The sequence below is a fragment of the Triturus cristatus genome, chromosome 2_2 (assembly GCF_964204655.1).
Source record: "Triturus cristatus chromosome 2_2, aTriCri1.1, whole genome shotgun sequence".
Classification (NCBI taxonomy): domain Eukaryota; kingdom Metazoa; phylum Chordata; class Amphibia; order Caudata; family Salamandridae; genus Triturus; species Triturus cristatus.
Genome location: NC_140582.1, coordinates 782,224,984 through 782,237,986, shown reverse-complemented (window position 1 = coordinate 782,237,986; position 13,003 = coordinate 782,224,984). Strand labels below are relative to the sequence as shown.

At 44.5% G+C, this 13,003-nt stretch overlaps 1 protein-coding gene across 1 annotated transcript in view; it reads right to left on the bottom strand.

Moving 5' to 3' along the window:
* The window catches only part of PPAT (phosphoribosyl pyrophosphate amidotransferase), a 374,190-nt gene that overhangs the window by 219,400 nt on the left and 141,787 nt on the right, over positions 1 to 13,003 (bottom strand). Inside the window, exon 2 of the mRNA XM_085642045.1 lies at positions 2,976 to 3,042. Coding sequence (XP_085498171.1) covers positions 2,976 to 3,042 — 67 coding nt within the window. The remainder of the gene's footprint in view (positions 1 to 2,975; positions 3,043 to 13,003) is intronic.

The following is a 13,003-nucleotide window of genomic DNA, read 5'->3' as shown; positions in this document are numbered from 1 at the left end:
AACTGAATACACAATTTCACTGATCCACACCTCGTAGGTCTCTCAGATCTGCTCACCTTAAAAAAAGGTTACTATTCCGGATTTAGGAAGGAAAGATGGGGAGGGAGTTCCTTCTCCGTTGCTGCTGCCAAGCTGTGGAGCAACCTGCCCACTTATTTCTGAAGCAGACTTCTATATATTCTTTAAGAAATATGTGAAAACCTGGCTTCTTTTCACTATAGTTTATTGATTTCTCGGTAGGTCTGATTCGATGGACTAGTCGGTCTCTCAACAGCGCTTTGGTACTGGAGGGTTTTGGTGCGCTCTAAAAAATCATATATCGGAAGTACCCATCTGCAAGGTCAGTCGGAATGGCCCAACCCCATAACTTGTTAACATATGCCCGAAAGCCAGGATCAGTGCATCAACGGATGCACCTCTGAGTGTACAACTATCTTCCTTTTCAGGATGAAGGTCTGGGACAGCGAGACTGAATCTTACAGCAGCGTTCCGTGATGACTTCGGCAAAAGTGCACCTCTCACCGACTTCAGCAGTAAAAACGAGAACTAAAATGGAAGCTAAATGCAAGTCGCTTAACAAGGTGGGAGACTGTGTCAAACACTGTGGAGATGTTCAGGGGGATGAGGGCTGCGGTTTCTTCTGTCCAGAGCCATGCGGAGTTCATCAGTGGAGGTGATGACGGCAGTTTCTGTCTTGTCTGGAAGGCTTGGAGAGCGGATGAGTGTATGGATGTTTGCTTCTTCAAATACAGTTTACATTACATCTTAGCAGACTAAAGTTTTACTTGTTTCACGTGCATACTACAACGGGCAGTTTGTGGTAGTCCTCAGGTCATCGTTCGATCAGATCGATTTATTAAGCCTTTCTATTTTGGACTATCCTAAAGCACTGCTATAATTGTTTAATTTTCTGAATGGGCACGGGGAAGTTTAGAACGGGTGGAGATTTAAAACTGGGTTAGTTGAGAATTAAACTGTCCGTTGTAGAGGAAATGTAAGGGAGGTTCAAGCCCAAACCCATAGGGGAGTTTGGAGGAACTTGCCACTGAACAGTTGAAATACAGAGAAATGAAAAGTGGACAAAAGGTGTGTGAGGAACAAAATTCATTTATATCAGTGAATGGTAGTAAGGGTACATAAAAATAAGACAGTTGTATATCAGAGGGGAGACATGATTATACATCCAGTTATTACTCCACTGTACAATATATCAAACACTTTTTCAAAGATATATGATCAATTATCTAGAAAGATTCACCGTAGATGACTGCTGTGCTCACGCCAGTAATTTTCGTGGGATTTAAGTAATACGCCCCGTAACGGTGACAACAATTACCATCGCTCGATTTACGCAGCAAGCGATTACAGCGCCATTCATATTGGGCTTAATTCTGTCTGAACCAACAGTCAGACCACTATAAGTGTTTAAATACACGAATGACGTTTTCTGCAGGTGTAACTACATAGTACACCTAATACTTCAACAGTTTGCTTCTAAACAACCGCCAAATTCTAAGCGTTAAGCGAGAGGTCTTAATTTAAATTTCGATACTAAGAAAGGAAGATATCTACAAATTCCATAATCAATTCAAACCACTACGAGGGGTCAACTTTTAAACTTCTTGTCCTGAAGATGGTCTCACAAATTCACGTATGAAGACCGAAACGTCGACTGTCACACTTCTTTCTAGATAATTGATCATATATCTTTGAAAAAGTGTTTGATATATTGTACAGTGGAGTAATAACTGGATGTATAATCATGTCTCCCCTCTGATATACAACTGTCTTATTTTTATGTACCCTTACTACCATTCACTGATATAAATGAATTTTGTTCCTCACACACCTTTTGTCCACTTTTCATTTCTCTGTATTTTGACTGTATAAATATTCCGAAATTAATGTAAATTTAGATCTGTATACACATTTGACTATTGCATGGTGTATTACCTTCTGGAAACTAAAAGAAAAGATTGATTTCAGTCATAGGTATATATTTATCCTATAAACAAGTTATACAACTAAGTCCTTAATAAATCCCTTGAAGGCACACCCTACCCATACATACTATCTGCCCAAGCCCTCAAGGGTATATTGGGTTATCCATTACACAGATACTGAACAGTTGAGGCAGTCAAATTGCTTTCTGATAGAGACTGAAGATAGGGAAGCAGATGACTCCATCAGCTTATGGGCGTTTCCCTTTCCATAAGATGATAATGAGATTCGCATGTATCTTGCAGTGCGATTGTGAAGGAATACAAGGCAAAACGATTGGGTGTAGTATAGTGGGTAGAGTATAATAGGCAATTTAATAGAGCCTAATTTGCCTCTCCAGGATAGGTTTAGGGATGTATGGGTGACTAGGTTGCCGTTTTCTTCCAGACCCCATCAAGAATTGTTTTGTTTGTTTTTTGGGCTAAAATTGGGGGTCAACACATCTACAGATGTATTCCAGGACTGTTCATGCATAATAGCCTCCATTAGAACTTAATGTTTTAGAAGATCTGCTAATGGCAGAGGTTTTTTGAGTGGCAGGGCTGAGACTGAACTCAAGAACACAATTTGTTCTGCACTGCTTGAGAGAAGGAAACTCAACTGCATACGCTGAAAGTGTATATTCATAGCGCCTTATTTTGATTGCTTCCATTTTGTTGTCACTCCTTGTTCTCTGGAAGAGAGGACCTTGGTACTGTTTCATGTGGCGCAAACAGGAGAAATACGCTGGTGCAAGCTGCCTCCTGGTGAGAGCCCCGGCACTTATGTTTTTTTTTTTTACTAATTAACCACTGCTCTCATCCCAAATCAGCACCTATCAACCACCGAGGGAGACAGCTTTTAAATACAAGCCCAGTCCCTGCGACACAAGTATCTGAACATTTGTGGCTGTGTCCGAGGGTTTCAAATGAAAGGTTATTTCCGACTAGTCTTACTAGTGGGAAAAACCCACAATGCACATGGAATACACTTACCTTGTGAATTTTAAAAGTTGGCTCCGTCTCTCCATTACTACACACCATACCAGCGCTCTCCTGACCTCTGAAAGAAAAAAAAACAGGAAGAGAAGGTATAGCTCACAATCGGATTCTTTAATTTGGTTGTATAACATCAGCACAATATAGTTAAAATAGGGTCCTCATGCAGTAGGCCATTGGTGGACCAAGGTTACATAACTAATTTGGAGACTAACTTGCCTCTAGACAGTCATGTGTCGTAGTAGTTTAGCACAAGTGACAGCCGGAATGCACATGGAAGAAACCCTAATCCAATTAGGTGAATATGCCACTATAGGACAACGGATGCGTGATATATCGAGTTAAATTATTACAATACTGAATACCTTCTGCAGAGCTCTTATCTGAAAAACTAGTATGAGTAGTTTGAATATTTGCCTTATGAAGCAGGCAGTAATAATGTAGATCATGCACTAAACACACTATACAAACAGAATTGTGTCATTGCCATCAGCAGGTTTTTCTCTGGTGGTCTTTTTAGGTCCAAATCCTTTTTTAATCGTTTGAATTTTAACCTAGTAACATATTACATATACATTTCAGTGTAAAGAAGGGGCCCTTCCCCCCACATCCATCTCTACTCTTTCCTGCCAGCATGTTGTACTTTATGCACGTTCGGCGGTGGAAAGGAAGGCACTTGAATGCTTTTCTAGAAGGCAATCCAATAATGGAGAAAGCTGTGGAGTTCAAAGAAGGGCACAAAAAGGAGTGCGTTATTTAACAAAAAGCCAGATACCCTCAAGTATCAACTAAGAATAATAGTACAAAACAGCAGTTTCCTATTAAGAGCTTTCTAGACAGTAAAAAGACATAAATAACCCATAATTACATTTATATCAAAGCCTACAAAACAATCGAAGTGCCAGGAAGAGTATTTAAATTTCTACAAGTTACTACCAAGTACAGCAAACATTGGCAATTCTTTTGACGTTGCCAATGAAGACATAGCACAGAGGCACCATCTGCAGATGCCGATCTTCCAAATGTAGGGAAGACTCCCAAGCAGTTGCCAAATATGCACCTGTGCGGTTTATACATTTTCATTATAGAAAATGCAAAAGGATTAACAATATCGGGGGCGGGGGGAGAAGCATGGCGCCCAAAGCTGCACAGGCAGAAAGGTAGGGCAGAGGGCAAGGTCCAGAGGGGTGGAAAAGCACAAGGCTAACGGGACAGGTAAAGCCGGGCCCTGTGCGGGGAGCAGAGGAGGGTGGGCGCAGCACCTCCACTGAAAATAATGAATGCTCCAGGTCCATGAATTACAACGAAAGCACTTGGTCAGTGGAAGGATATGCAACGAAATCTATAGAATTTTATGATAAATCCACTTGTTATTCCCAGGTTAGTAGACCATTTCCTGAAAGAGTACACTCCACCACTTTCAGCTAGGCAGGGCATTAAAAGGATAGCACAAATGACTGTAGCTGAACTTCAATATTAAAAAGGCTATTTGTAACCAAATAATAAAGTGAGGTGAACAAAAGCTCAAAATTCAGAAGCACTTGTTTTAGTAACTACTAAGAATGAACCTGTTTCGCAAAGAAGCAAGCCTCTGAGTTCGAGTGCGAGTTCCCCTAATGTTCGATTTAAAAAGCGGGTAAAAATGGATGTAGAGACCATTTCTTCACAGGAAAAGACACAGGCGCACTTAAGTGGCGCCCAACTCCACTGGTGAAGCTTCATGCTGATGTACGAGACAAAGTCTCCTAAAAAAAAAATCAAAACCAGTAGGAAAAACTCTGGCAAAAAATATGTTCATTTAAACAAACTAGAGTATTTTGCAAACAGCTCCCTACCGCAAACGTAGTCCAGAGTTATACAGCCAGCAATATCTCAACACTAGGCCCATTGGCTGAATGTGTGCACAGGATAAAAAAGGGAAAGGTTCCCGTCCACAAAGAGGAACACTCCAGGAACTCGTTGTAGGGTGTGCGCCAACAAAGGAGTGCTTTTCACAATGCTGTGAAGGTACTGCAGTGTAATTACACTAAGAGTAGCGTTTCAGTAAGATAAGTACTTTTATTTAAATTACAATATCTCTGATGGGGATATTAAGTAATGGTTGTCCTAGGCAGGCTCCCTAACAAAAGTCAGGAAGAAAAGGGGGTTTTCAACCACTATACTTAGACGCTAGGCTATGGGGTGGCCCTGGAGCCTGGGCCCCATCAATCCTTCAACAATAGGACTTGTTAAACCTGGTCCGATCTGTCAGGTGATAGAGGCCCTTTGCAATATGTGCCAAATAGGGTGAAGCTTGAGACAGGACAACTCAGGAAGGCAAAAACAGGAAATCTGGTCACTGCAGTCGCTATTACCAAGTGCTGCGTGCTTTCGGGAACAATTTGAAAAGGTTTAACATGTTACTAAGCAGAAGAGACGTGTATTTAGTAGCTGAAATTGAAAGACATCATGATCCATAAAAGAGCTGGACCAGTTGTAATTACTGCACTCAGAATATTACTTATACTAATTGAAAATAACCGCTTTCAGGGGTGTGGAAATTTTTCCAAAATCTACTTGGCCAAGGGACAAAATGTTTCACCAATCTACTTGTCCTGGGAAGGTAACTGCTTGCCCCGCCTATTCCATAAATTACTAAGGGAGGTCTGAACAAAGAGAACCTGCAGTGCAACATACTTTGCAATATATATTTCAAGTGCAAGTCCAATTATACAATGCATGGTCATGCACTCTTAAATGCAACTGTTGTAGGGTGGCTGTACAGCATGCGTCCAGATGTGTCAGTGTGCACTGCACCCAATTATCAACTAATTTGCATGTAACACATTTTCATATTAAGACAAATAGTACCTAAAGGCAGAGTGCAGACTTATAATTTACTACATTTCTGGAAGTGTTTTTGGCACAGACAAGACTTTGTCGAAATATGAACCTATAGGATAAAAGGGTGTTCTCCATCATAGGGCGAACTCATAGCTGTCCAGCTTCAAAAATACTCAGATGTGATGCTCTGATAAACTTGTGAATGGGAATAGCTGCACTTCTTGGCAGAGCTTATGAACGGTTCATGGGGCAGCAAAATCAAGTAGCAGATGTGCTGCGGCTCACTGAGGCAGGATACTTAAGTACAAATACACAAGAGGCAGTAATATAGGCAGTTAAATCAATCTCTTATTTTACACTTCTGGTCAGGTGTGGTGTGTTTATATTATTGTGCACTCACCGCTACATCTCTACATTCTTCTCCCACACAAAGAGCATATGCAGCACTGGCAGTAGCAGTACAGGGTTCTCTCTTGCATATAGTAATGGCAGCAGCTGAGTAAGCTACCCTAACATGAAAAAGTGCAGCTCACCAACTGATGTTCAAGTTTGTCTCTCAGATCTGTAGGACATGTAGCAGCAGTGATATCTTTATACTCACACAGCTGGAAAGCAAGTGTTGGTCTCACAGAGAAGGGAAGGAGTGTTAGTTTGAAAAGACAGTAAATCTAGAAGTGCAGAGCTGAGCATCATTGAGACAGGGGCTAGTGAGTAACTGCAACCACTCAAAATGTCATGTCACACCTAGCAAGGATGCCCAGGCTCAGTCACAGTAGAGTTGGAAACTTTGTCCTGACCTCTTGGATAGTCAAATGGTATCTGGTGAATGAAGTTTGTTTATTCTTCAGCAGATTTAAATCCAATAATAACTGAACAAACACCCAAAGCGCCACTACTTTATTTTACTTTCCTCTCATGACACATCAGGGCTGGTGGCTTAGTGGACTAATGTGTCCACTGTAGGGCTCTGTGTTTGACCTTATGGTCACAGGTTCAAATCCTGCTGGCTCCACTTAGCCTTTCATCCTTCTGAGGTCGATAAAATTAGTAACATTGAGTTGGGTAACAATAAACAAATGTTATTCAGCGCCAAGATACCCTTCTGGGTGAACATGTGCTTTAAAAATGCACGTTAGGTTATCAAGCCAGGACACAGGCGTAAACACGGAGGCTCTTGCACTGCATGTGGTATAAAGTCCGAGTTCAGGATTCTTTCCTTTCACCTTTAAAACTGGGAAAGCTTCAGAATCTGCTTCATCTGTGAAAGGAAAGCACCATGCTTGTCATGTGAGCCTGGTGTGGGCATTTAATTTTTGCAAAGGTATTGGAGTGCTTTTCATGAGCACCAGTTACATTACAAAAGGTCATGAGCATTTTTGTTTAGGCCAGAGCAGATTAAGTGATCTGCCCAGAATCACAGGATGTTTAGCAATGCTGAGACTTGAACCTGGTCCCCAAGGTTCAAAGTCTGCAGCTCTGGCTGTAACTGGGGAGTTGGGAGCTGGGTGGGTATGTGTGTGTGAAGGGCATAGGGATGGTGGTTGGTAAAATGGTGGGGCAGTCCCACTCTCTCTTTAAAATAAGGGGACTCGTTGCTCCCTTCTTTCAGTCTGGAGTCTGACAGGAGGCCCTCCGCCTACCTCTTCTCCTGCCCTGCTCTCCAAACCCCATGGCAGCAAGTCCTGAATACTGTATTCAGAGGGCAGTGTGAGTGCAGCAGTGGTATCAGGCACAGCCTGCGAGCTGTCTGCTCAGTGGTTGAAGTGCATTAAAAAAAAAAAGTATGGGAACTGTGATGCTGCATGAAAAGGGGGAGGCAGGGTTAGAGAGTCTGGGGTGGGGGGGGGTCAAAGTAGTGGCTAAAAAAAACAAATATTTTCTAACTTTTTGTGGTCTTTCACCTTCAGGTAACTACATGTATAATGGACAGCTTTAGTTGAAATGAAAGTTACGTTAATCAGTGGGATATTATGAAACCTCCATTAGTTCATGCACTGACCAACCCATTAACATTTAGCACAACAGGCAGAAATCTCTGACAGACCGTCCTAGGCACTGGCACCCACATGTGCAGACAGCACATGCATCTCTATGGAACGGTGACTGTGCAGGTTTTGCTGCAGAGTTCTGATGCTAGCCACAAGCATCCATCTTGCAGGACACTCAACTCCACCAACTGTCAAAAGAGCCGGGCCAGCCCTGGATTACTTGGGGTAGAGGTGGAGGCTGTGAGATGCCTGTACACAGGGTCTCTGCTGAAGGAGGTTCTGGTCACCGCAGGTGAAAGGGGCAATGACACAGCTCTTTATCCGCAGGGGCCTGTCCTGGAGGAATTGATTCCACCTAGTAGTGACACTGAACCAGTGTCAATGTGGGCTTATGACCCTGAGATCTCCTGAAAATCATTTCTGTAGTCAGAATGAAAAATAATGTGGATGGGCGTGTGAAGGCATCGAGAGGGATTTTGGGCTGGGAATGAGGTTGAGGGGCAGCAATAGGGGGGGGAACAACAGTCTAAACATTCTTAATGTACCTCCAACGTACCCAAGCATTGAGGGCTCTTTGTCTAAATAGATCACATCACAGGCAAACTATGACACTTTCAGATTACAGCCTCCATTCCCTGTAAGAGGACAGCTAAGGAGGTCGAGAGTATGCTGCAGTGATTGGTTTGTAACCTACGTGCCAGATAGGAGTATGGTAGTTTGGTAGTCTTTTGCACCTGCTACCACATACAAGGTAAAAAGACCCCTGCAGTTCCCCTGCTCCGACCCCAGTGGGTTAGATCATAGGAGGGGGATTTGGGGAGGAAGAGACAGGGCCGATGCGCTTGCAGCACGTGGCTGCAGGCAGCACTCACGAAGCACTCACGATCCTCACGAGCCAAGCAGTTTTTCAAAAGATAGTTAAACAGACACATGTTCCAAAACATAGCAGGAAAGAAAGCATGAAACATTGGCCCGTGAGAGAAAAATAAGGCGAGGGAGAGTGAATGAGACGAATAGTGTTACTCATGTCACAGTGTGTGCAATGTGAGGCACACACACTCTATTGATTCGGGACCCTGGAATTTCAACATCTTTTCGTCTTTACATATATTATATGTAACAGCACACAGCGGCTCACTGTTCACCACCTTAATTCTCATACGGGCAAAAAGTAGACTAATTCGATCACGCACTTTGCAGGTAACAGATAGCAGCTTCTGTCCCTAAAGGAAATTAATATAAATCACCCATCCGCCCCATCACTTTTTTTTGTTGTTGTAGGTTCTTGGTAGTTTAATATTTACTTGCTGACAGCTCCTTATTCCTCATTCTTTACCTTTATGGTGCACACAGCCAGGTCTTCTGTGAGTTGTCTGGCTTTTTCTCCTCAAGTATAGGGCTATTCCTCTCCTCAGTTGGAAGTCCAGCAGCTCTTCCTTCAGGGCAGGAAACAACAATAGTATTTTGAGAGTCCGAGGCTATGTCTGAGCCTTGAGGGCACCCTGGTCAATCACCCGTTCGGAGGTGGGATCCAGTGCTCCTTCCAAATCCACAGCGAGTACGAGGAACTGGCTCCGGGAGACCAATCTATTCAGTTCTAGGGGGCATTGGAGGGAAGCTGTCTTCATCTGCTTGCTTCTCTTGCCCCAATCGCCATCCAGTTCTGGTGTGTAATGGAGCCGGCCTGTTTTTCTTCACCCTGCAATCATCGTTTTCATTAAACGGCTGCAGAATGAGGCATCCGAGGCCAAACTGTTTGTGGATTACCGTGGGGCAAGGAGGGCTCCGAGGCGACCCGCGAGGAGGCACAGCACTCCGGCTGGGGCGGTACGGGAAGGAAGTGAATGCGAGGGAGGGAGAGGGAAGATGGAGAGAGAAGAGGAAGAGAGAGAGCAGACAGGGACAGCAGATAAAGAGAGCTAGTGAAAAGGAGAAGAGAGGGGGGCAAAGCAATAAAGGGGGCAGAGAGAGGGAGAAGCAGAGGGAAAGAGAAGGGCTAACGCAAAGAGGAAGAGACAGACAGGGGGAGCAGATTAAGAGAGTAAAAAGCAGAAGAGAGAGAAAGAAAGCCGTCCCATCACTTTTCAAATCCACCAGCTGTAATGGGCAATACAGGGTAAAACAAACATATTGCTCATTTGCTATAATGCTACCGTGTGGTTTAGCTGAGATACTGATCACGGGAATTTGAAATGTTTTCAACCCGGTACAATTCCTTAACGCCACATTTAGTATAATATGAGCCGTTGCATAGCAGAGCTCCACTTACAGAACAGTCAGCTCCAAACCCCAAGTTAGCGCGCTCGGTTTTCTCTCCTGGATTCTGAACTGAGCACTAGAATAATACCGTTATTTTCACTGCAATCCGTTGAGCTCTCAGCAGGATCTTTGCATTTTTTTTCCTTCGCGAGCAGAGAGAATAAAGTTAACTGTACTCCTACGCCCCGCCCCCTGGTGCCGCAAGCTCACTTGGCATTAACTGGGTAACATTAATGCCACTCTTTCTCCTCACCTCTGTCTCAGGTCGCGCCACCAGCACCAAAATATTTCTGCTACCCTCGTGTTAAAATTGAGACAGCTTCCTCGTGGTTCTGCATGTCCACCCCATTAAGCTTGAGAAAGCGAGACTACCGCTTATTGAGACTGACTTTCCAGTCCCCCAGCCAATCACTGGCGAGAGCCCAGTCCTGGGCTGCTAGCCAATCACAGGCCTCAAAAGTGTCTCCGGCTCTCTGGCAGCCTTTCTGATTGGCTGCAAGTTCCAGAGTGCTCCGACCTGTATTATGCATGCGGTTTAATGTCTACTTGTCCATCGGACAAAATAGACATTAAATCTTCTTGCCCGTGGTAAAAATCAACATGGCTCGGGCGTCGGGCGATATGATTTCCCCACCCCTGCGCTTTAACACTGGAGCTGTCCTGATAAGTTCTGTTCCTGGTCACAGAGCCTAAAGTGGCCTGCAACACTGCATGAGCTACTTCCTGGTTTACTGCTGCGGCTTGTCTCAACCGCAGCAACACCACACCCAACCGTGTGGGAGGTTTGGGCTTGGAAGTACACCAGGAGTAGGGTTCAGTAGTTCGATTATGGTCTCTTCCCTACCCCCACCCCTCCTTCCCGAGCACCTGGCCCTACTGTGACTGGATGAAGGTTCGTAAGGAGGACAGCACGCTGGGCCCCAGGGCAGAATTGTGCTCCGTGCGGGTGCTCGGACTTGCCCCCTGGGGTGCCGGTCTAGGGTGCTGGTCTTTGGACAGGAATAAACATGCTGCCAGTGTCTCTGCCTGGGCGGAGCAGGAGTAGTGGTGAATCTTTAATTGCTCCCAGTAGATGCCACTGTAATCCACTTTATGGGCAAACCTGACCCTAAACTGGAAAAATGGGTCTCTGAACACCACAAGACCGTGATCGAGCTCCTCTGAGGGCGTTGCAGGGGGGAGGCAGGGAAGAAGAGCCCTCAGGCCCTGCCTAAATTCCCGACACCATCTTGAAAGACCTCAAAGCTAGCCTTGCCTCCACAGACCGCAAACTAGATTCTGTCACCACACAGCTGGACAGAGACTCGATCCTCAGACTATTCGCTTAGATGGAGCGGAAGGAACGGTCTCAGTTCTGCCAGGAAGGCGATCACAGAGAAACTCCACAAATTGGAAAAACTACTCACCGCCATAGTGGGAAAAAATAAGGAGTTGGAGGCCAACTTCCAGGGGAGCAACATCCAGATCACAGGAGTGGCAGAGTCGACCAACTTGGGGCAGCCAGATATCTTTGTGGCGTCACTGCTGCTGACGCTCTTTGATAAGGCTGGTTTTTCTGGGCCCACTGATCTCTGGGTCCACGGCTGCTGCCTGGTACCCCCCCCCCCCCCCCCCCTCACCCTAGAACAGATAGGACACTGAATTTGAGACCAGGAAGATGTGCTGCACTTTAGCCTGGAGCAGGTCCCTTTGCAATAATCGGGATTGAACATCTACATAAACTCTGATTTCACACTGGAGAAGCAAAAGTCAAGGAGGAAATTCACGATAACCAGTAGTTCCCATACTTTTGAACCGCGGCTCCCTTAACCTACTGGCTGTGGCTCCCCATTATGTTACCATTTTGTGTGTGTGAGGGGGAGGATGTAAGCCTGGCCTCTGGAGTACTTCAATTTTTTCCCCTGAAAATAAATGTGATGGAGCTGATGAAGGTATTCTATTCATAGATGTAATCCTATCCTAGCCTATCCCCTGCGGAGCCCCGTGCAGTATCAAGACTGATTGGAGGGACACTGGGTTATTAAAGAAGTGCACCGTCATCCCCCCCACCCACTCACCTCCACCATGTTTTGCCCTCATTTGAACTATTAGATGCTGGTTTTATGACTCAGATTGATTGTGCCCTTGGCTCTGCTCATCACACCCAGGACCTGTGTTCTGTATAAAAGGCACATGGTAATTAGGTATAATTACAATTGGTACTGACAACCTACCTGTAAGTCCCAATTATACGGTAGGGCATGTAGGCTTAGAGGCCCAGCAGATTTAATGCACTTGAGTAAACACTGCTGTCATTTTAAAAGTCAGCTCTACTTTACAGGCCACTTCTAAAGTAAAATTATATGCAAATTAGACTTTGAAATTAAAGGTACTTCACTTCCAAAGTCTTATACTACCTTACTTTTACATACGAGTCACCACTAAACTCACCCACAGGTGCCCCAGGGTAGGGTGCCTCATAACGACAAGCAGGGACATTATGAAAGATCTTTTATGTGCCCTGGTGAGGGTAAAACTTCCAATATTGTTTTCCCCATTGTAGTGAATTAGCTCCTTAGGCTAACCTGGGAAGACTTTATTAAACATTAATAAAGTCTAACTATTGACATGCGTAAGCTCAAATGATACTTCAAAGTGTCATAATAGTTAGAATGAATCCAACAATTTGCCATGGTTAGATTTATTATAACTATGAAAGAAAATAATACATAGAACTTGCTTTTCTGATGTGCCTGAATTCAGCCCTGTAGCAACCTCTTCTGATTGGCCAGCTTTTGACAGGCTGAGCCAAACTGATCTGATGAGGTGTGAAGCGGTCTAAAAGGAAAAGAGCGACATCTGGTGAGAGGAGAGCTGCAGAGCAAAAGGCAGGAAGGGGGCTGGGTAGCCAAACTGGTCTTCTGAGAGTGGAAGACATTAACCCCTTCAGCGCTGCGCAGATTACCTCGCCGTGCT